Below are 26,350 nucleotides of genomic sequence, written 5' to 3'. Positions count from 1 at the left end.
CTGACGAAGACAGAGATCGTGTGCCGCCTGAAAGCCCGTTCTACATTAATCGCAAGTCACCAGTTGCAATTTGCGACACCCAATAACTGTCGAGCTTTAACTAGAAACTAGGCGCTTATTGGGTGTCGCAATTCGCCACTGGCTGCTCGTGATTAATGTAGAATGGGCTGAAATGTTGTCATTTCCGCAATGATACTTTTATCAAACTTCACAGTCACCTAAATATTAAGTGTTAATACTTTTCTTAAATGTTCATAATAATAATAAGTAGACAAAACAAGGGTGCTCTATATCCTTTTCTATCGTGCATTTTAATAATTGTACCTACATGACTCAATCCTCTTGCCACAATATATCATAATTTCCTGTCTCAACGAAGCAACAAGTTTTACTTTCACGTAATTATCAATTAAATATAATATGTTTTTCTTTTCTCGATTTATACGGCAGAGATTTAAAGATTCTAATTTTAATTTTGCATAATTTTAGATTTAATTATAAATAATGTATAAATATTTAAAAAATAACTTTTCCTTATTTTTAATTCTACATTATAAATGTATAACGTTTACACACACACACAGATTCCATCAAAGTTTATCTATATAATAAACATTTCTATATTGATTAGCAATCAAATGCATTTAATAATATAATAATATATGATTTAATAATAATGATTGCTGTTTAAAATTGTGTGATTCAAAACGATACTTTGATTAACAAACGTATCTCCGATACGTAATGCGTGATTAATGGAACAGAATGAAATTCTAAGAATGAAAATTCTTCTGATAAACGTCTTCGGACGTTTATAGATAACGACTCATTTCTTACGGAAGAAACGAGAGCCGCAGCTCCACCAATCCATTCAACATATGTAATTAAATGCATCTCATGCCAGACGTTCTTTTATTTTTGCCCGTTCCACTTGGTCACTAATCGAAGTAGGGCGCCACATCGATTTTGACTGTATCCGGAGCACAGTGCCAAATATCACGTAAAAGGGCACAGCTGGGTTCTCCATTTCTCGAGACGCCGATCTAAAATAGGACCAGACAGAAACGCGGACGAAGGCGGAGGTTGCAAATAAGTAATGAGCATCGCGCCTCAAGGATAAAGATGGGATTAATAAGACGCCTAGTAACGAGGGTGACTATCAGAATGCGCCACGGTCCGTTTAAATCCCGTGTTCTCGATCTATCTTTCTCGCTTTTCGCTCCTTTTCTGTACATTTATCTTACTTCTGCTATAACTCTTTCCCCCCTCCCCTTTCTATCCCGCTCGCAACAGCTCTACGGGATTTTTAACTGAGAATTTTAACGATCGACCTACATTTTCGCGCCCCATTTACGGTATATCCTGCGGTAATGTCAAACTCCGCGGTAAATATACTAGCGGAAACAACGATCGCGGCTATAAGGACAAACAGCAATGCAACGACACGGTTAGATGATTATCGGAATATCCACGTCGGAACAGTTTGCGGAAAGTCGCCACATGCGGAAAATCCTCCGATATTGATCGATCTTTTCACGGATTTCACAGACTATTTCTTTCACTCGCTCATATATTTAGAAACAACCGAATATATATTAAACTATCACAAATGCATGCAAATGACACAAATACACACACTTGTGCATATACTAAATCATTGTCGCATACATGATAAAATTTTATAATATATTCACACAACATTTAAACGTTACTTCTGATATCAATGTACACAATAAAATGGTATAAAAAATATACATATATAAGAAATTATTAACTTCTAAGAATTCTGTGTCTTTATAATAATCATCGCGCATTTTTAAAAATTCAGATAATACTTGTCAGAATAAACTTACAAAGTGGTTTTATGTGCAGAATATCTTGCAACTATTGTGTAACATTTTAAAAGCGCAAATCTTGAAGATTAATTAAGGTCAAAATTATAAAATGAAAACATTGTATTATAATAGTTCTAAGTTAAAACTAATTAAGACCTCGACATTGTCGTATCAAAATTTCTGATCAATAATCAATCAATTTTAAAATATATTGTTAAAATATTATATATATAAGTTATAGATATATTTTATATATCTATAACGTAGTATAACTTTCTTTTCTTCATCAATCTATAATTCTTAAACAATAATTTCGCACAATCCAAACTCTAATTAATCATCAATATTTCATATTTTTTTATTGATTGATTTTATTCACATGAGTAATTAAAAAATCGTTATTTATACGTAATGTAAACGCGAACCAAGTCGCGCCCGATTAACATTTACGCTTGAGTAATTACAGAACGTGGCTACCAATCGATTTAACAATAATTGCTTGACACAATGCAATCTCTCAAACTGTTTTAATTTCCGATATTGTACAAAAAAAAGATATTTCAAACAAAAATTAATCATTAAAAAGAAACTTATATTAAAAAAAGAATTTATAAAAATTTTTTTAATAATTTAAATCGATTACTTTTTTCAAAAATTTCGGAAATTTTTTTAAGCAAAAGCACTACTTATAAAAGTAATATGACTTTTTTTTAAACAGTACTGCGTCACGTAATAATTTAAAAGGGCTATTCTTATAAAAATATACTACTAAACAGTATTAAATTGGGCAGTTATTTATACTTATTTTAAGTTTTAAAAGCACTATTTTTAATACTTTTAATATTCAAAAATAAGTAATAATTAATGACAAATTTAATATTGTTCAATATTACATTTTTATAAGAATAGTTTTTAACCATAACAGAAATAAATCATTTATTACCCCTCATCTGCATTAGTTTTCTGATTTTAAATCATAACGTACTTACCCTCATATGCGGCTGAACCAATAATTCATGAAGTTCTCGAAGATCGGCTCTATCAATATTTCGTACCGCCGAATGCTCAGCTTCCCGAAGAATCTCTTCAACCTCGCGAGCACGTTGGACCGCATCTGTTTGCGGTGCTCGATACTGCGCTGGTACACGACCTGAGATTCTGTCATAAAGCTAAAAATAAAAAATATCATCAATATAAGTTCTCCGATTCTTTTTGTAATTGTTTCTTTATTTATGCGAGTAATCTCGCATCTATTCAACAAAACAATTATTGCCATATACTTTCCAAAATATGACTAATTAAAAATAAAATATTAAAATGCTATAAAGAATATTTCGAGCATTTTAACAAGAAAAAAAGAACTGTTTAAGTATTCAAACTTTTCTCTAATATTTTTTCCCTTATTTTATTTCAGAAAATATTCTTATAAAAGCGTAATAACAAATAAATTTAAATCATAAACATCACATTATAACACACAATAAAAAATTAAGATTATTGGAAAGGTTGAAAATCAAGATAATTACAATGTCATTAAAATTAAGACTGAAGTAACAAATAGTTCGGAAGCAATCCATAAGATGTCCTGCAGCGAACGCGCTTAAATTAACGAGAGCAACCGGTGTCACTTTATTTATATAAAATTTCAAATTTGTGTAGATTTTTAACTATTAACAATACATTTTCTCTTACATTCTCCAAACTAATTCACTCACCAGAAGACCCGCAATTTCGAGCAAATCGCCGGCTAACTCGGCGTCGCCGATGAACATCAACTGACAGAGGTGCATCTCGGTTGCATAAACAGTGCACGTAAACCTCACCGGATTGAAACCACGTGTGGCATGATCTTAGCACGTGGCACGTTGACCACGTGACACTTCAGGAACCACCGAGAAACAAGTTTACATTGGCACGCGCGTTGCCGCGGTAATGCGATCCTTCGATCGTGCGTGGCATGTTGTTTATCAGGACTTCATGGCGGCCATCTTGCCACCCTGGAGGTAGCGCTTGCGTGCTTTTCCTCGAAAGGAACGAGGGTGGGCAGCTCATTCCCGCGGGATATCCCGTGGGGAAGGGTGGAGGAACTATATCATCCCTCACAATCGGAGAAGGGGGACTATGAAGGGAGACGAGAATGCGTGGCTCCGCTCTCAGTGGAAAAACTCAAGCTCTGCAGCGGCGAAACTCAACCGCGCGAAAAGGAGATGCCTTCCAAGATGGCTGCCAATTCAGGCAAATTGAAAGATAACAGTGGTGCAAACATTGAACGGAAAGGGTTGGTAGGGGTTACCCACCCTTGATAAGAAATAACTCATTCTGTTTTACCCTATGTGCGTTTTACCCTATGTAAGAAGACGTTTTGTCTTTGTTACTTACAATTGATTGTAAAAAATTTCACTGTTGATAGAAAAAAAATAACGCAAAATAAAATAAATTAAAGAAAAACTCTAAAATATTGATTTATAAGATAATGATTATAGCAGGAAAAGATTATTTAAACGAATAAAACTGATCATTCTCTTCAAAATATGTCGAATTAAATGGACAAATAATATTACAATTTGCAACAAAAAATTGTAATTTTTTCTTAATTTGCATTGTTCATTTATTTTTAGTTACAGAAAGAGAAAAAATACTCAATAAATATAAAACAATAAAAATTAAAATTTGTATAACCACATTGTAATTAAGCAATATAAACAAATATTATTACGTTTTAAAAAGTATAATAGATCCATTATACAGTATATTTTTCCAAATTAGGAACAAAAACTTTTACGCTTCTATAGAATCTAGAATGATCTTATTATTAAGACTCAATATAGAAATTCGCACAACAGAATAATAATTAAACAAAAATAGTGTAAAGCAATTGATTGTCAAATAGTAAAGAAATATTCGCATTATCTAATTAAAATCAATTCATGTCAAAAATGTTTAAAGTTAGCAATGAATAACATTTTTGTAAATACGTAATAATCCGTACACTTATTATTAAATATTATTATTAAATAACATTATCTATTTGGCAAGCAAAAAGTTTGAATACTGAAATTTTTTAACCTATTCCAATCTTTTAATCATATTAATCTTGCTTTTAACTGATTCAGCATGTTCTTATTAGCTTTTATATAATTATGAATTTTATAAAATACCTCCAAGATAGCTCGAAGTCGATGATCATCGATGGTGTTAATAACTTCTGCTCGCAATAGTCTATCACTTTCCTCGAGAATCTCAATGTCATCCAAGCAATCCAAAATTTCAGCTACAGCGCCTATAACATGAGAATGTGTGAGACATTGATTTTACAAAACATTATTAATGCGCTCGGTATCTCGCATTCTGAGTGCAATCTTTTATTATAATGATTGATAATGTTGATAAGAGAATAATAAAATTTCTATTAAGTTGCATATGGATCAAGCGAGCAAACAAGCATATACAATTAAAATTATACTCTCGATGTCGTTTATACTTATTAAAGCAAATTATTCATTCGCGCTTATTTACTTGATCAGTATACATTAACGTAATGTTCAGGAAAATAACGGAATTCCCAAATTACGCGATATCTCATCGATCTCTAATTGTTGAAATAATAAGCACGTGAATTAAACATTGAACTATTTGATAATACTTATCTTTGATAAGTTGTAAAAGTATCGCGAGCAATTAAGCATATAAAAAATGTTCGTAAATTTCTAGTAAAGAAATTCGATATTAACAAAATTTTAATTAAACGGCATTTATTATTTATAATTTTTTAAAATTTCTAACATTGTGTGTGTATGTTCGTATATGTATATATCTAATAATAAATAAAATTTGATTTAAAATTATACTAAATAAAATGTGTTTGCCTTTCTTGTTAACATCTATCAAGACAGGATTAAACATCTATCAAGAAAGAAACATTTATCTGTACTGCATTTCATAATATTTGTACATATTAGAGATGAAACTTTAAAATCGCTCGCTCTCGATGTACCTGTAGTTATCTCGTCATCGCCAACGTCAGAGAAATTGTCGCCATTAGCTTCTGAATACGGAGCGTGCCATTTCGACGAAGAGACGGCTACTTTTACGGCATCCTTCAGTTTTCGCCTCGCATTGAATTTCTTAAGCTCTTCTATAGTATCACCTAAGTGTATACGGGCTGCGCCCTTATCACGATCCTGCAAGTTAAGATCCGTTCATTCGCTATAAAACAAGCATTATAAAATAAAACATGACACTGTTACTGACAAGGACGCAATGAGATGCACGTGCCAAATTTAACTGCAAAGGCAAATTAATTAAGCGCAAATCAAATTCCCTTTGAAATAAACAAAAGTTCGTTAATAGCAGCTTAGATGCATGTAACAATGGCAACCATCGTAAACATCGTAAAGAAAAAAATGCTAAACTAGCCGGAAGCCGAGTAATATGCAGATATTATCCCTTCCTACAATCGGGGCGTATTATGCCATCGTGGAGAAGCGAGCAGAGAGAGATTATACTTGCTTCCACGAAGTCTACGGGGGTTCGACGAACGTACAGCCGCATAAAAAAGCGCTAAGCAGTGCACACCGAGCGTGCGAGGTGTACTTTACTATAGTTATTTTCATTAACCACCGTGAGGCTTCGTTCCCGCTATAGCGAGATCGATAGCCCAGTTGCACGTGTGTTGCATCGAAGAAGTATGGGGGTGACTCCGCGAGTGTTCCTACCTTAGGTCACTGGCTAACTGTTGCACCACATAGATATATCCCCACACCATACGGCGCGCGCGTGCGCACGCACATTCATTGGAGATAATAAGAAGGAACGAGGCCACGTGTATTTTATATATATAAAATGTGTGTGTGCGTGCGTGCGTGCGTGTGTGTGTGTGTGTGTGTGTGTGTGCGTTGTGTATATGTATGTGCGCGGTGTAATTATGAAAAAATAAAAACCGATGTACTATCACCGGCGATGAAACGGAAGCCGCTACATCGATTATCCCCATCAGGAGTTGTGCGGCGTGACGTAGAATGCAGATCGTCACCGAACGCCCGCGCGAACAATTATAATACGGATCAACCCGCAGGATTTCTCCTGCGTGCTCCGTATGCAGATAAGAGTATCCGAATCGAAGCGTGCGATTCCATGCGGACCTTTTCACTTACTCTGAGCCACTTATGATTGAGAACCTCCTGGATAGTGATCCTATGATTTACGTCGGTCGTGAGCATTCTCTGTATGAGGTCTTTCGCTGGCTCGCTGATGGGATCCCAGAGTGGTGTCTCCATCTGCAAATTCAATTAAATCGGAATTATTCGTCGTGCAGAATTATAGCGCGCCCCGGGCGCAAACGGTTGCGAGCGTTTATTAAAATTCTGCGACCGCTTCGTTTCTCATTCGGATTAGCGGCGTAAGATCGTAAGACGTGGCTATTACCTGCACCCGCCCCCGACAGATCGCTTCTCGCAGCCTGTCTCGAGATCCGACAAACGGAAGTGTACCAGTTAGCAGGACATGCAGCAGCACTCCGGCCGACCAGACGTCACCGGGTTTCCCATATTGTCGTCGTTGGATCACTTCCGGCGCCATGAAGTGTGGACATCCGACTCGACCTGCGCGACCAAGAGTGTCGTGAGCGAAAGAGGATGAAACGGGCTAATGTGACCGGCAGAATAGAAGCAAGGCATGAGTGATTACTCGGAAACTTCACAGTCGATCATTACGTAAAACGGAAACGTGTTTGCGACAAGTAGATACGAATTTGTCAATCAAAGCAGCTGCGTTTGATATTCCCTCGATTTCGCGACTATATACGTGTATAAAACAAATAATCGCCAGCTATCTCTCGCGCACACCAATCTGTACTCTCACTCACAAATACACACATGCACTTACACTTCTCTCTCTCTCTCTCTCTCTCTCTCTCTCTCTCTCTCTCTCTCTCTCTCTCTCTCTCTTCCTCTCTCTCTCTCTCTCTCTCTCATTCTCTCTATCAAATCGATTGTTCGTGGCGAGAGAATTTAAACTACACTTTTGTTTTACAGTTATTTTCGAAAACGTTGGATCGACTGGACGTATCAATAATTAATGGCAAGGAACCAACGTCAAATACAAAGGCTACTGCATTCCTCGAAAACAAATACACCTGTAGCCAATTTTCCGATATAGGCACAAACGTCGTTCACGGATGATAATCAACGTGCTAACTTGCTTACTTTCAACAATCTATATTTATTAAGAATCGGTAAATGACACAGAAAGCAGCACGAGAGGAAATGTAGGTCACTGCACATTGAAAAGTGTACATGGGAAAAGACGAGATGATTAAGGCTGTAAAGCAAAGACGACATAAATGCGTTCGCAAGTATATCGTTAAACATTAGAAAAATTTTCATTAAAATATCTCGTATAATTATATATATATGTATATAAATGCAAAGAATGTCACGCGTAGCATATAATTATTATATCAATAAGATTATTGCATAAAAAACATAGATTTTTCTCTAAAAATTACTTAAAATGCATATATAATAAAAAAATTGATTAAATTTTTAATATTTTATTTCACATTACACGTAAATTCTATATTAGAACCTATGTATACATTATGATATATATATATATATTTCTATGTATATATAAATGTACTTTCTATCTATAAAATGTAGATTTCTAGCAATATTGAAATGTTTAGTTTACGTAATAAAAAAGATATTGTGTTATTATATAAATATATATTAACTTCAATTTGTTTCTATGGATAAATTTTCTCACAAATAAAATTATATTCTTTTATTACGTTTCCGCTCGTTGTTTTGTAAAATATTAAATGTGTTAAATAAAATGTGAGTATAAAAAAATATATTTAAGTTCTTCATCAATTTGAAATAACAATAACAATAACGATAATAATTTTTTCCATAATAATACAACAGAGAAAAAGATGGTATTATGGATCTTGTAAATATTATGGCCACTTCCGTAATTATGAAAAATATTCTAGAAATATGCATGTGTGTTAAATATATAAATTTAAATATTTAATTTAAAATATTGATTATTAACAAAGTTATTGTACAAAATATTAATAGAGACTCATAATACCAACTTCTAGTATAATTTCCACGTATAAACAATTTTATATAACAATAATTAATAAAAAGATTAAAAAGTAATAATTTCTAATCAATTCTTTAAGTAATACACATTTAATTAAATAAATAATTTAAATATTAATATAAACATATTCATATATGTATTTGACATAGTATATTTGAGTGGAGTATTTAAACAAAAAAGTAATTTGTGCTGGTGCAGAGAGAAACTGATTATTTAAATCATTATTTATGCAGTTATTTATGTATATTATAACATAATTATTAAAAATAAATTTAATATTTCCGTAAGTAAAAATATATGTAACATTTAATGGTGCCATAATTAGGTATCAAAGTACACACATTTAGAAACACATTTTCATGCTTTTTCACATCAAGAACATGCAAACATTTGATTTCAGTACGTAAATTCGATGATGAGAGAAACAAGCAATAAATTTTTTAAAAACTAATTTTGGGAATAAAAAAATATAACTGTCAGTTAACAATAAAGACATTTTAAATTCCTGTTGTTCGTCGCTTGACTGCTGCTTGTCATTGATCTTAATTACTCTCTTTTTAACGAAAATAATTAGTTACACGAATGAGCAGTTAATAACATGCATTTTATGCAAATATAATTTCGAAATACAGGATGATACACGAGCGGTCTGAGAAATTTCTAGCATAAATTCTGACAGAAATATTTATTGCAAAAAAAAAACATGTTGCATATGAGACGTGCAAAATGCACATAAAGACAACTTGAGATTAATCTGACTCTAAAATCTGACTCCAAAATGTCTTCTTAAATAATTCATGTATATTTTTAATGTTTTTTGCTCCAGTCGTGAATCACTCCGTATGTCTCATATTTTATTACATTTGATAGACTTTATATGTATATGTGTATATATATAATAGTCAAATATAAATACATACAGACATATATATATATATACACACACACACATATTAAATATTCTTTTCACCGAATAAAACTTATAATTAAATCATACTTAAGACAAGTGAGTTGATTGAATGTCGCTGATTTGATATACTTATGCTGATATCTGAGATTTGTCTTCAGCTATAAAAACAAAAATTAAACTTCTTCAACGTTATGAATAAAATATCACGTTTCAGACACATGATATATCAAAGATACGATAATACTGTGCACACCAAACTATCAAGTTTCCTTAAAAAAGAAAAATATCGCTATTTTCAAGTTCTTTATTAAGAAATACGTTATTTTCATGATAAATAGCTCCCTACAGGTGCAAAAACTAATTGCATAAAATGCCAGTTAAAAATTGTTACATCATAACTATGCCATTCATTGTTAGATAATATTATTTTTAATAAATCCACAAAGATATTGTAGTAAAAATTCCATACGTTTAGTTAGAATTCGTACATCTGAAACTGTTTCTGGTTACATTAATAGACGATACATTTGATAAAAAAAAAATTCTATGTTTGCTTTCTATCACTTTTATCTTTGTAAAAATGTTTCACAGACACTCATAACAAAGTAGTATTCTCTGACGCGGCCACTAGTTTCAATTTGTCATCGATAAGTGATGAAAGACAAACACAAAGCGACATACAAATAGACAGACACACGCAGACATACACACTAGTCTACCGCTACGAACAATGACGACATAAACAGGCCCAAATAACGCGGATAATTAGTTTACGTAATCAGACTCAGAAAGGGGTAAATCAATTGAAGGGTTTGTTACATTTAACAAAAATATAATTCTAAGAGAAAACAAGTCTGTCAAAAATAAAATAACAAAAATTTCCATTCCGAAACAATAATCGTTTATTATCGATAGAGTACTACGTTATACAAATAACACAAATAAAATGAATCCATCGTTGCGCAATTGAGTTTATTGATTGTAATAATAGTAAATGACGAAAATAAATTTACATACATAAAGCTGCATAAATTTCAATGGTGCATAATCCGTATAAAACCAGGTAATTTATTTTAACGTATTATATAAATAAGTAAAGTTGATCAATTTCTAATTGTCAATTGTTTTGTTGTTAGTTATTTTCTGCAATAGAGCTTTTTTTCTTTTTCTATCACTTTGTATCCTCCGAGTTAAACACATGCATCTCGATAATAATAAAAATATTATTTAATAAATATGTAAACTAATTAACCGTCATCCAAAATGTTCATGATTGCGTTATGGAGCCAACAGTCGGTTTCAGCAATTCAATCAGAAACGTGTTACGAATAAACTCGGAAGCCACAGAGTAAATTCGGTCACTGTCCAACTTCAGTTATTACAGATAACATGTCCGTATTCGATTTCTACATTTTCAACAGCCTCTTTTTATAAAAAAAAGAACTCGGAAATTTTTTCTCCTAGATTGGATCAGTCAGGGACAACAATCTCCGATCTCTAGTAAACACAGGAAGACCAGAAATGTCAAAGGCGTTTAGTTTTATTTAAAAACATGGCATTTATGTATGTGTCGAAATAAAATAATTTAATAACAAACCGTAACAAACTCTTCAATTTTGTCAGACTTATTCCAAACCTACAACGAAGCAGAACTTGTGTCATTCGCGCGTTACAAAATCAAACACGCAGACGACAGCGGAAGGAGGGAAACAAAAAAAAAGAGGAGTCATTCTCTCGCTTCCCCTTGATAGCATAACAAATATCTGTTACTACGCGACCTGCACAATGATATCACAGGAATACTGCTATCGCACGTAGGTCGAGTGTCTATACAGACACCACACGTTCTCAAACTAGCATAACTATACCACACGAGGGGGTAGAACGTCCTCTATGCCTCAAATGAGGGTAATCGCGAAACTGGACTGATCGATCGCACGGCAATTACGAAATGCTACGCATTCGCGTGCGCGCTACGCTTACGAAAATGAACTTGGAGTCATATCCTTCGGCGAGATATACTACTGTCGTTTCGCCAGAAATTACTTGGACATACGAATCTTTTCTCCGTCATATACAGGATGCTCCGCAGAGAACATTTCGATCGATATGTCACCACAAATCAAAATTCGATAAAAATTACTTCAAAAGAAATGGATTGAACGTGTATCCATGATTTTTATTAAAATGCTCTTATATCTTTAATATCTTGTTCGTATCTTCAATATTTTTTATTTTTTATATAAGTGAAGTGATCAATTGTGTAGAACATTTTGTATATATCTGGCCTTGTCGTTGATGGAAACGGTTCTCCATAATATTATACGAACACGATAACGTTGTACAAGGAGCTACGTTCATGGACGCGGAAAGGAGCATCCCCTTCTAAGGAGACGCGACACTTTCTCGTTTCTACCCCCGATTGTGGTAAATCGTCAGACGTTACGTGGCAGGCATGTGGATACCGATATTGTCCTCCGTGTCGCTCACTAACGAATCCTCGGCGTCGGTCAGGTCCTCAAAAGGGAAATTACAGCTCGAAGAGATCAGGCCTATCGAAAAGAACACAGAGAGAAAGGAGAAGGATTGTTATCGTCACGATAAATTCGCGTTACGCGCGATTTGCTAGCAGTTTCATGGACGACAAGATGCTCTTTAGCGTCAACGCCGCTGCTACGTGTCGAGGAAGACCGATCTGTGGCTGTTAAGGCTGCGCTTTTATTTTAAGGGACTCGCGAGAATCAAAGCGTTAGATAGATTGGCCTGAGGAGCCGGCTTATTCATCAGTTAACACAACTCTCTGATCGTGTGTGTGTGCGTCTATTGGTATGTAAAATGTCGAACTCGGCATATCTCTGCGATGTTTGTATAAGTTTACTTGTACTGTACGGTAAATCTGCGTATACATGATCCTGTTAATCTAACAAAATCTGTAAAGACTGTCGAATTAGCTTGCTTTAATTCGTTCGTTTTGTAATTTCGCGTAAAATACATATGACAAATTTTTTCAACGATATCTGGAAGATTCTCGATTAATCGCCTGCACCTCTATCGAAACGAGATTTTATGGAGTTTTTATGCTAGATTACCCTAGCATAAAAAAACATACTATAAATAATTTTTTAACAATAACTTTGTAAACAATATATCACTTATAGATGCACAATTACCACAATCATTCTTAATTTTGTTTCATTAAAGTTCAAATCCTTATTTTACCATTCGCCTTCTTAATTACGCTTCAGATATACGCATTGCTGAAGAATCACTTAAGACAATATCAGCGAATAAGAAGTTGTTGTAGACAATTTAAAGGTAACATCCTTCAACAAATTTATAAACCAGATACATCCGAAAAAACAAAATAAATGTGCATGTACATATTAATACATTAAATATCACATTATTTGATGTATTAATATGTTAAATATTAACCAAGTCATATATATTAATGAATTAGCCAAGTCAAAGTGAATATTCGAACTCGTAAAGCAAGCAAGCAAGCGGTGGCAGCTTCTAGAGTACAGTGATGTGGTCGTGAAGAGTACACGGAATTGGGGGTGAAAAAAATGTGGCATAATACAATATGTGTAAATGAGATAAGTATGTAAGTGTAATATATATATATATATATAATATGTGGCGTGAACGAGACAAGGCTCCTGCGGAAGTAATGATTAAAGGTTAGATCAGGCTTACCCTCGCTGTCGGCCTTCAAGTAGAGCTGCCCCTTTGGGCTCAGACACTGCCGATACTCGGTCGTGTAACATGCTGTATTCATTCAAACCAAATTTCACGTTATCAAAGTATAATCAGACGACGCGCTTTCCCCGCGTTCTCGCTGCCTAATGCAATTCGCGTGGAAAACGTTGAAATTCTCGTCGATTTTCTTCCCGTCCCATCATTCTCTTTCTCTTTCCCCATACAGCACAGGGGACCTTGCAGTAACATTACCATTCTGCGTATTGCAATATGCAATGTTTCAGAAATATTATTAAAATAGATGTTATTTTAATCTATATAGTACATATATAGCACACATTAAAATAATACGTTATTATAATAGCGCACACACATTAGTGTTAATTAAAGTTTATTTATATATTTATAATTATTTTCTTAATTTTCGACATCTATCTTACAGACTGCCCGTTTAAATTAAAAACACAACTTTAATTATCATAAAATTACAAAATAGATTATTCTAAAAGCGGGCATTTTTACCGTTGTGGCGTTACAGCAACGTTTTTGCAATGTTGGAATCTCGTAATAAAATATTTCTTTACAATGTTTCTGCAATCCTTCTGTGCTGTATAAGTGCATGACAATGTCGCGCGCGAATCCAAGCGCGATACGCGCGCAAAGAGACTGAAAATGAAATATTAGCTTCGCGAGAAATAAGCATGATGGAGCGTTAAGGGAGACACCACGCGGCAACGTTATGCGTATTTAATCACGCTGTCGGAAACTTTTTGTTTAAGGCGACTCATAATCCCAGCGGCGAGCGCGCTGTCTCGTTTGCGAAACTCGTATATAAAAAGTTGCGCGTCCCAGTTTACATGACGGTTTTCCAGTCAATCTCCGGCCTATATATTTGGAACGCCGTCGGTCTACTCTTAGAATGCCAAATTAGTTTCGAACTGGGAAGAGCAGAGGCGACAGCCGTGGGAGTTGGAAGAGATTAATATCTGACTTGGTAATAATATCGTAACGTTTTAGTAGAACGAGGGGGCAATTAACCCTATAGCCGACAAAAGTTCTTATCGCTATTAAATTTTATTATCGATCGGCGGAAACCTTTTTATTCCTTCTGCGCCTCGTCGTTTAAAAGTGTATACAGTGTTAAATGTCACACTAGATTAATGACAAACGTTATCATATTGTTTCTATAGCATATTCGATTGGGTATATTTCGGTATAAAGCTCTTTAATACAAACGAGATTAATAAAAGTATTATGTTATAATTATTCATCCATTCGTTCATGGTGCTGTTCTATATCTTTTTAATAACGCATGCTCATTAAACATTTGTATCTTCGGTTAAGTTTTAATCGCGATTAAATATAAAAGCAAAAGTAAAAAATTAACAGATAACGTGTGTTCCTTCAACAGCTCTTAACGGCGATACAACACGATGTAACGCAATGCTATTGCCATTATAGAATCGATAATGTGATTCCAGTATCGATTATCAGTATTAATGTAATTACGCAGGATGGCAAAAGATGATTTCCCCATTATAATTAAAGAAGCTCCTTTAATATCGCATGGCTACAGACGGAATAAAGACAGACTTCACTTGAGACGTACGATAACAATAATTGCGTCCATCACGCAAAGGAAATCTAAAATTAGTCCAAGACGTAGCAGTACAGTCTATAAAATTATATCTACAAGTGTCGCTAACAACAAGAGCATCTACAAATGGAACCATGCGATATTAAAGCAGCGAAAGATTGTAAAAAAAAGTATGCATAGACACCAATCGATTGCGGCTGATCAGAGAAGAGAGCATCAAGGTTGTCAGTAGAGAAGAAATCCGATAAAAGCTGTTGCATTGTGCACATCGAACACCGAGAAATTTTTTGAATGTAATTTGCCAATCATCGACCAAGCCAGCCAATAATCGCAGAGTAGGGCATTCAAAAGAGAGCTGATACAAAAACACCGAGTGTCTTTGAAGTGACGCTTGATGAGAGCAGGAACACATTGTATCGGTACGAAAAAGAAAAACAAATACAAAAAAAGATAGAAATTTAAATTACAAACTCTAAAGAGGCAATATTCAATAAATTTTTACAATTTTTTTATCTTTATGCATTAATATTATTATCGCACTAATATCGAGAACTATTATCTTCATCAAAATGATGTCATACGTTGTAATATGTAAAAAAGATTTCTTAGAAAAGATAAGCGGTATAAATTATTCTACGAGAACTTAATCACTTCAATTTAAAGATGCGTCAACACACATTCTCGATAATAATTTCGTATCTCTCAGAGGAGGTGCTCAATTGCCTCTTATCAATGAATATTTTATAAGATCTTTTCCTTTACAGTACTATATGCGAAAAGAAGACCGCACACAACTAAATGCTATTCATTTCAACTAGTCATAATGAAGCCGGTTAAATTCAATACCAACTAGTCAATAATTTAAAATTTTCAAATTTAAACTTGTTCAATAATAAACGTATATACAATTAAAATGTAAATAATTAAAAAATATATTTTTCATGAACAACATTTTTCATGAAAAAGATCGACATAGGCTACATCGATAAATTTTTAGAACACTTTGATGTCGCGTAATACTATTGGATTTTTGAACTAACGTTGTTTCCGTAGTAAGCCTTGATCTTTTATAGTCCATTAACCTTCAAAAAGAAATTAATGTGAGAGATCGCTACATCGCGCTACGAGAAAAATAGATTACATGCACGTAAACGGTATATTGAAAAAATAACTTAATTATATATTCGGAATATATATATGTATATATATATATATATATATATATATAGTGCATAATGCAACTGCTTAATTTAAATTAAAAATATTATTAATAAAAATATACATATATGTATATTTAATTTTGCATATTCTTAAAATTCCCCTAAAAATAATACCTCATCATAAAAGTACTAAATATAAATTTACTGTGGCATAATTAACGAACGAAATTGTTCTTCTAATGAAAAGTTAACAAATCACTTCAAATATGTGACGTATACGATTCGTTAAACCACTTAATCATATTATAAATAATCCTAAATGTGTTTTCATATTTATAGTCGACAAATAATTTGACATGTAAAATTCAATTTATGTATAGATACATACATATAAGCTCAACTTAATTAACGCTTTAAAAGAGTTTAATTAATGTAAAATTAATGTATAATCTAGTGATAATCTAGTGTTTCAATTCGCATGTTTATCGACAAATAGACATAGATATTTATCTTAAATGAGATATAGCTATACGAATATTGAATAGTGCCTCTCATTGTCAGTTAATGCAGGTAAAATAAGCATATAATTACGCGCAAATGTATTTTATGTTAGCGCACACTTTGCTAAATATATCAATGGTGTCGACGTCAGATCAGGCAAAACTTTTAGAAAAGATTTTTCTTTAAGTCCACATTTTCTTATAAGATATCGCAACTCATGTGGCATATAAATATATTCTCGCGTTATTTGCAAATGATTCCAATAATATTTCGTTTTGTTATGAAAGACAGCAAAACAAGAGTCATCATATTGCTTCCTGTGAAAGCTATTAATCACAAGACAGTGATATATTATGAATATTTTGAAATGTAATTTCCCTACTGCATTGTCCATAATAAAAGTCACTGTTGTCCTATTTTTGCCTCTCGTGCCTAGCGCCGACACCACTTAAAAATATTATGAAAAATTTAGTAATCTTAATGCTACGCGCTAAAAGCGGCACGACGTCAGCTCTCGTGAACTATGTCACGGAACAAAAGGATAGGTGAAGTGGTTGGAGTATTTGCATAGTCTAAGTACTCTAAGTAAATTCTTTTTTTTACACTTCGACAATTTTATACTTCCATTGAAGGGATGTTTTCATTACCATAACTTGATTGATACGTGTCAGAATAACAAAAAAATCTCAAATTTCAATAACAGTAATAATATTAATATTGTTATATCTACTAATAAGAAAATTTTACACGTAAGACATGCAAGTACTCCTCAAGCATCTAGAGAAAATTCTACTCAATGTAAGAAACAGACCTGATATTTGCACAAAAATGGAAAAGAGATTTTCAAATACAGTCTATATTTTCAAGTATTTTAAGTTTGAAATCCAAATACGTGACAATTAATATTCATAGAAAAAGAATAAAGGCAAAAAAAATAAAGAAAAAATCAATTCAAGACAATAAAAAATTTAACAATGATTTTAACAAAACTGTATTTTTGCTTAATGTTCAATATTTTAAGTTTTTATCATGCAATTTCTTTTTCAATAAATATTTTAGATTTTTTCTGGTTTAAGTGAATTTAAAGATGCATATATTCAAAAGACACTGCCACTTTTTAAACTAATGGAGTTATTTTTGTATGATGATAGTCGGGTGTGTGTCACATATATAAAATTATGTTAGAAGTTAGTAAAGTATCATTAATAATAGTGAGGTCGAGCATCCCTGAGCTGAGGTCGCACAGCTTTCGTGAATCTCTATGCCATGTAAAATAGATCACGTAAAGAAAACGTAAGTGAATTAGAAGAAAGTATGAACGTACCAACGCCATTAGACTGCGAGGTCGGGAGTTGTACGGCAACGCCGAAACCGCGCAGCTTCACCGGGGCAGAATTTTCCTTACCAGCCAGAAGGGCGCACTGCGGCTTCAGGTCACGATGAATAATGTCATTCTCATGGCAGTAACGCAACGCTTCGAGGATCTGTCGCATATAGTGACTGTGAAAAGAAAATGCAGTTTTCTTAGATGCCGGCACTTGCACCACACCCTTCGGTACACGTCACGAAAGTACACCCTCAGCCGAGAACGACAACGAAGGCCACACGGGACACCAAGCATTTACGCGCGGCACAGAGAACAAGTCCTTTTTGAGAATTTAAATACAGCGATTAAGCCACGCCTCGCTATATCATGTAATAATTTTTTAGCAAAATTTTAACTCATCCAATAGATAGAAAACTAAGATATAATACATGACATAAATACAAATGCAAACACGAAAATTTATTTGTTATAAAGTGTAATAATAAACTATAGTGCCAATAATGTTTAATTGTATTTGTGTGCGTGTATGTGTCTATAAGTTATTAAATAAAATTATATCGAACGGAAAGGTCATAATCATGATACTTAAATTTAATTAATAAAATGCGTTTGAGAATAATATTTTCATGCTCAGTTGTATGCAGTATAAAACCTCTGTTAACTGACTCTTGACATTATCATGAATTTTTTACAAAGCATGCAAAAAAGAAATGCAGTCTAAAATAAAAACAAGATATTGATGGCATAGTATACTGTCAGAAGATGATGCAAAATATGAAATAACGTACAGACAAGAACGAGTGCAGTTCTTTACTGTACTGTGTTTATCGTATTTTCACCATATCAATCAAAGACTTTGACACGACCTCTCGAACGCGTCGTAATGTGCAATACATGCAGTAAATGCATAATGTTTGTACATCTGATAATCTGTGATGTTAATATAAAATATCTTTGACACTTCTAAAAAAATTGGAACAATAGAAGAGCATATTTTTCATGATAGAAGAAAGCAAAGATTTAAAAAATATTTATGTTTAATCATACACAAGTATATATACTTTTCAAATATATTTAATCTTGAAATCAAGTGGTTTGCAATGTACATATTTCGAACAGCTTCCTTTTATAACTAGATAAGTATTATGTAATTTCTATCATTAAGATTACACTGATTATATCTCACTTTATTATCTAATAATCTTTCATAGTATCAAAGATACAAGACATATTTGTGACAAGTTTTAATAGGATCCTTTCGAGGTGAAGACTACAACTACTTCAAGCGTGACGTGCACGAGTATAGCGAATCTAATGGATCGCAGTCAAGGATTTATCGAGACAGGGATTTATTACGCTCCAGGGAGACTCTCGAGAGAGAATCCGTTTGCATTATATTGAGGTGTAACGTACAGAAAGTAATCACGTTTCAGTACTCAGAGTTTCAAGCGACTCGATGAGAACAATTAAATTATTAAATTTTTCTCATCTTAATATGCATTGCTTTAATAAGATCAATAAATAGAATAAGTAATTTTCACATCACATTTACGAGCACATATAAAATACAGCAATAATTGTATTTTATCGAAAATAATGTAACTATTTCATAAATTCTTTACATATCATAATTGTTTCAAGAAAATTTTATTTTTTAAAAGTTAAAAGAGATAAATTTAATTTAGCCATTGTTGATTAAAGCTCGAAGAAAGTTTAAGACAGAATAATACAGAATGTTACGTATTCACACGACATGATACCAACGTATCATACTACATCCTAACTAAACGATGTTTTAGCTTCAGCAGATAATGTTTAAATGGATGTACTGTTTGTGGTGGATTCGTGATGTTCTCACAGTGTGTTCGTTGCGCGATGATAGATATAATGAATTTTCTTACCTCGCAACTGCCTCGCTATATACGAATCCAGCAGTTGCTCGTCTTACGACCTCGAAGCATAAATCAGAGCCGTCCATACTAAAAGAAAAACAAAGTATTGTGAAACAGGAATATCCAGCAATGTGGTAAATGAAGTTGTTTTAATTTGAATATTTCTCTTGTTCTGTAATTCGTATTTACTTTAACTATTCATTAATAATTTCTAAATTATCCTTATTATTATTATTATTATTATTTGTATATACTAATTATGAACAAATATGTAAACACAATATTTATTAATATTCTAATAATTTAATTTAAAGAAAATTATTGATTTAAATGATATAATTAATTGCATGATATTGATGTTATCATCAAATAAGGATCTTTTATGGCAAAAAAATAATAGCCCATTAAACTAAAGGAAATAATAAAGTGTAGTTGAGTGTCATATTATTTAAATAGTCTCGTTAAAAACGCCTTGAGCATCGAGTCTATTAAAAACCCTTAGCTATCTTATCCGATAGCGTAGATTATTTCGAGAGCATCTCGGATGTGTGTATCCAATTATAGCAAACTATAGTAGAACGTTATAATAGATAGCAAACAACTAAATGGAAAACGTGCCTTTCCCGAATAAAGATAGAACCGTTAAGGAAATGTCATGTATTTATTTTGAGTCTTTCATTTTCGACAAATGTGATGCTTTTCCGTCTCGCATATTACAAGCATAACGTTTCATTAGCCTGAAGATAATAATTATGCCAGGAAGATGAGAGAGTAGATTTGTTGGCATATAAAGGACGAGATTGACGCCTTTCGTTTCAAAAGTCGCTTTTCTAAAAAAAGACTCGTTGAAAGTTCACGATTGAAAGACCATTACTATTATAGATCATGTTGCAATTTTTATAGTCATTCTTAATCTTATAAGACTAGAGATTACTGTTTACATAAAACTTAAATTGCCAAATAAAATAAATACTAGGTATGTTAGGCATGTAAAAGTTAAGTTGTTAGAATGTGTTTGTTTCTGTCAATTATCGAATCTTATTATATTAATATACTGAATAATAAAATATGTTTATCAAAATATAAAATATCTTTGGTTTTGCATACTTACTATTCAAATACCATGTATAACATTCCTTCAGAACTATAGGTTTCCAGCAGTTCTACAATATGTGGATGTTTTAACATATGGCATATTGTAGCTTCTCGTTTCAAATCTAAAACATACGAAATATGGATTTATCATAGTAAATAACTTTCAGACATAAAATGTTATATATACAGTAAACATAGATAAATAATCATAGGTAAATAATTCAAAATGTTTTAGAGAAATTTTACTTTATATTAGATATTTATATCAAAAATATTGCCGTATAAATATAATAAAGTGGGTGTTCTATATATATATATATATATATATATATATATATATATACACACACACCGTTTTTTTTTTTAATTTTAAATCTAAAAATTTACGACAAAAAATAATTTAAAAAATTTATAAATTGTAAATTGTAAAGAGAGAGAAAAGTACGGAAATACTTAAGTGGAAATACTGTATAAACTGTGTAAGAAAACTTACAAAAATTATTAAAAATTTATAAGATAATTATATAAACATAAATTATTTGTGAAATATATATATGTGTGTATATTGTGTAAATAATGGTTCAAATTTCAATATTATTATGTTTTCAATTTAGTAGAAAATTAATATTATTACGATAATTACGTAACACTATACGTGAAATTATGTTAATGTATTATTGCTATATAATCTCATTATATAGTACAGAATGCCTACAAAGTCTGTCTTCACTCACTATATTTTAGAAACAATTCAAAATAATGAAAAACTGTGTGTAATATTCGATCATTTCGAGAAGCTGCTCTTTTAAGGGGATTGGGAAAGAGAGAGAGAAAGAGAGTACAATAGCACTTTGAAATGATTGAACTTTTATCTTACGATTTCTTTTAATTTTGAACTGTTTCCGAAATAAAAGATGGAAATAATATATCTGAAGAAAATAAATAATTTGTATAACTGTGTAAAATTAAAATAGCTACCTCTATATAGAATAAATAAATATAGATAATAAATTTAAGCTTCAGTTAAACGGAGCTATAGATGCTGTATCTAGATCGGATACAAAAAACTTCGTTTCCCAGTTTTTATCAGAATCAATTTAGATGCCGTATCTGCACTGAACTGCAATGGACTCCAGTCAAAGCTACGAAAAGTAAAACTACAAAAATCGACTGCAATAACGGAATTACTCTCATATTTTTCCGTTAAAAAATGTATCACAAAAAAACTCGTCATAGAAAAATACAAAGAATTAATTGTAATGAGATATCTAAACCAAATAAAGCCCTTATTTTATTTTTTAAACTCTGTTTATATTAAGATATTGTATAAACTTTATAAATTGATAATTAATTAAGTAAAAATAAAATCTTTATTTCAATCACTTAAAAATATAACTTACATATAAAATATTTAATGATAAACAAAAAATTTTTACTCTAACTCTAACATTGATCTATTAATGCTTATAAATATAAAAAAAGTTCAAATAAAAAATGAATAAAAAAAGAAATACTATCCTCTAAATATATTCTTTAAATTAATTTTTTTATGACAAATAAGATTTAAGTTGTAACATTAACTTCCTCAACAAATCTTACCGCAAATTTTCACAAAATTATGCTATTTTACAACTTTGTAATTAAATAGCTTTGCAACTAATTGTAAGTGTTAAATTACAATCTTGTTCATGTTTACCCATATTCATTTGAAATTAAAGAATAAAAATTTGCTTTCTATTTGTAAATTAGTTCGGTAATATGATTTAATTTCTAATTAAATAATATTATCATATCATAATTATTGTTAACTATATTTCAACAAAAATTATAATAATTAAATAATCAAAGTGTTCATGTTTGCTTTACTATTTTCTTCGTAGATAAAAACGTCGATAAAATAGAGATACTGTACAAGATAAATTCTTGTATGATAAGATCATGTAACATGACAGAAGTGAAAATAACAAGGAAGAAAATCATAAAGAAGAGACAAGAGAGAAAAATAGCATCGAAGAATGAACAAGAAACTTGGTAATATTTTATGACGTCTAGCGAAATGTCTTGCTTCGCACATATAGTTATGTTTCGCGAATAGGAACGAGATATTATAGTCTGTTCGCATATGTTTCCGGATATTTTCATGTGAGAGATCCTATATAATCCCAAAGAGACTCCATATGATACCTCGAATGAACATCTGCTTCGCTACTAATACAAGGTAATTATGAGGTGTTTCTGGTATAAAGGTTATTTTCTTTTTTGCTGATTTATTGCAATAACCCTATAGGGAATTTAGAAGCTGTATGAGGAACGTATGAAAATCGATTTTCTCTATTTAACTATCGCCTATCTATTAATGCGCTCATAATAATTCACAGTTGATTGTCCAGCTTCGTGTTATCGGCTAAAATTAAATATTACTCTCATTTCCGGAAAAAGGGCGCTTTATTAAAAAAAAGCGGATTTGAAACAATGCACTCTCCTCATATATTTCTGGACTTGTCAGTTAGTACGTTGAATTAAATCCCCCAAAAATGTACGCGGCGACAATGGTCCGTTTTTCCATTCAATTGCACAATGGCCTTCGCGCCGGTTCACAATTTGAACCCATGTTTAGCCGGTCGCACAACGTTGGGGAACACGTATGTTGTCAAGTGGATGGATAGAGGAGCATAGACCTTGTTTCAAACACATGGAAATTAATGGAAAGATGTTTACAAGAAACCAGTAGAAATAGTCTCTCCCTCATTTCGGCGAACTGTGATAAGAAATCCAAAACTGAGAGACGTGTATTTTGTTGTACCATTTGTGTATAATAAAGAATTGAAACAATTTATTAAAATTGAATTAATAGATTTGTTCTGGTAATATTATAGGAATTGTAAAATACATAAAAAAATGTTTCAAAGCAAATTAAAACCTTATTATTCATTTATAAATTTCAAAGGTGTATCTCAAACCGCTTTCTTATTACTATTTGCTCCTCGACGATATTTTATGGTTTCGGAGATATATTATCGCTCAAAAGTATTTTCCCACTCTAAGTTTTGTATGTATCTCTTTTTTAAATCTACTATACTCTATATTCAAACTCTACTATATTTTATAAATAAAAATTTATAGTTTATATATTCATAACTTTTTTTTATCAAATTTAAAAACAAATTTAACTCAATCTAATCTTTATATATAGTCACACATGTTGCCTTTTGCGAAACAGCATAAAGTATTTGTATAATCGACAAAAAATGTTTTACATTTAAAGTAAAAGTGCTTCTAAGAATTCTCATATACATTACTTGTAAATATTTTATACAAATAATTCATGTTTAAAAAAAATGTAGCTAATTATTTATTTTTTCAAAGTTTTATTTTTAGTTTTTAATAAAATTATCCAAAAATAAAGTGATATGCCAATATTGATGACTTTTCTATATCAAGCCCAATATTTAGATTATAAAAAAAAGAAATTCACTCTTCAAAATTTTCTCATTATTTAAGAAAAATAAGCAAATATTTTTTAGCAATAATGTATTTAATAAAAAATTAAATATTAATTGATATAGAATTTAAATGTAGATATTATATACAAACGTATATTATAAATATATTTTATAAATTAAAAAATGTATTTTTTATTAAGCTGTTTAAACGTCAAGAATTCATCAAAATTGAAAAGACTTTGATTATGTATTTTTCTTGAATGCATGCTACGTCATTCTTCACTCACCCGCAGTGCTGAGCCCAGGACTAGAGGTAAACTTCGCGACATCGACGATTTTTACGGCAAAAATCTGCCCGGTGTGACGATGAATGCATTTCCGAACGACGCTGAATGGTCCTCTGGAACAATAAAAGCGAAACATCAACAATAATAATTAACACTAGTGGCAGTTTCTAAAGTTTCTTGGATTATTAGATAAGTAATTAGTTGTCATGACTAACAAATCGGATAGACAGCATCAGGCCAATCACAGTATGATGTTAAGTAATATTTAACTTCTATGTAAAATAAATATAAAAATAATATTCAATAAATATGATCTTTCTCTAGAGAAGTATAAAAAACTCGATTTTTTGTAGTCAGTACAAATTAAATTGTAATAAACTTTCGGTTACAGAGTACAAATTGCAAAACTAATTAAAATTAAAATGTAAAATTTATATAGCGTTAATTTAGATACATTTACGAATCGTTCAAATTTAAGGATGTTAAAGTTCCGGTGTTAAAGAATTAATATGAGACTTGAGATTTCTTCGACATCACTTTATAGACCCAAGGTTACGTCCTTCCGGTGACCTAACGCCATTTTTAAATGTCGCGTGCGATGTGACTATCCATTTTTCTTACGCATGCATATACTAATTTTGCATCCACACCATATAACTCATGTAAATTTTACAGGGGTTTTTACATAAAATATAAGAAAATCTAGAAAAGGGAAATGTCAATATAATCGATAAGGTCATAGTTCGTTGAAAACATAAAAGTCTAAAATCTTGAAAAAAGATAAAAAGTTGTGGAAATAATTTTAATATAACTGAATTAAAAAATAATTTTGTGTAATACAAAAACGATATTTCTAAAAACTAAGAATACGTGTACATTATTATAAATATCTTTACTAAATTTCAAACGTTTAGTATTTTAAACTTTAATTATTCACTGCTTATTTGCCTTATAAATGTGAAATAAACAATCATTTCCAGTAAAACATTGTTTCTTAAAAGCACTGACAAATATGTACTGTTAAAAAAGTAACTTACAATTGCTATTTATGCACTAGTGAATTAGTCAATTTCGTTTTTTATAGACTTTATACACAAATAAATATCAAGATAAATGTCAATATTTCAAAATTAACATCCAATATTAATTCGTAGGTTAGAAACAAAAAGAACAAAATACCTTACGTTTATATTTAAAATCCCCATATGCTTATTTTTAAATCATATACAGCAAAACACACACACACACACAATACGCACACACACGCACACGCGCGCGCGCACGTATGGCTATTGATAAACCGAATTTCTACTTTCTATTGATATCATATATACTTGGATGGTATAAAGAAGATGATGTGTGTGTGAGACAAGCGTCTGTGCATGTGCGTGCATGAGTAGGTCATATGATCAGGTCTGTACTTAAGGGTTAAACTCAATAGCGGTCTCGGTTATCCATCGAATGATAACCACGCATGCATTCATGGAATTC

At 31.7% G+C, this 26,350-nt stretch overlaps 1 protein-coding gene across 10 annotated transcripts in view; it reads right to left on the bottom strand.

The window, feature by feature from the left end:
• LOC105833113 (peripheral plasma membrane protein CASK) overlaps positions 1–26,350 on the bottom strand; it is a 189,865-nt gene that overhangs the window by 151,784 nt on the left and 11,731 nt on the right. For 7 of the 10 annotated variants that reach the window (XM_012674565.3, XM_036288607.1, XM_036288605.1 and 4 more), the window contains exons 2-11: positions 24,860–24,972; positions 21,146–21,251; positions 20,044–20,121; positions 18,140–18,315; positions 12,321–12,407; positions 7,260–7,435; positions 6,989–7,111; positions 5,830–6,016; positions 4,994–5,115; positions 2,825–3,004 (exon numbers count right to left, since the gene is read on the bottom strand). In XM_012674565.3, the coding sequence (XP_012530019.1) occupies positions 2,825–3,004; positions 4,994–5,115; positions 5,830–6,016; positions 6,989–7,111; positions 7,260–7,435; positions 12,321–12,407; positions 18,140–18,315; positions 20,044–20,121; positions 21,146–21,251; positions 24,860–24,972 (1,348 nt within the window). Of the gene's footprint in view, positions 1–2,824; positions 3,005–4,993; positions 5,116–5,829; positions 6,017–6,988; positions 7,112–7,259; positions 7,436–12,320; positions 12,408–13,554; positions 13,627–18,139; positions 18,316–20,043; positions 20,122–21,145; positions 21,252–24,859; positions 24,973–26,350 lie in introns of all 10 variants that reach the window. The other 3 variants (XM_028190825.2, XM_036288604.1, XM_036288609.1) reach the window with 3 other exon arrangements.

This window comes from Monomorium pharaonis, chromosome 6, assembly GCF_013373865.1.
Source record: "Monomorium pharaonis isolate MP-MQ-018 chromosome 6, ASM1337386v2, whole genome shotgun sequence".
Lineage (NCBI taxonomy): Eukaryota > Metazoa > Arthropoda > Insecta > Hymenoptera > Formicidae > Monomorium > Monomorium pharaonis.
Note: the sequence above shows the minus strand (reverse complement) of the source record. Positions and strands in the feature narration are given on the sequence as shown.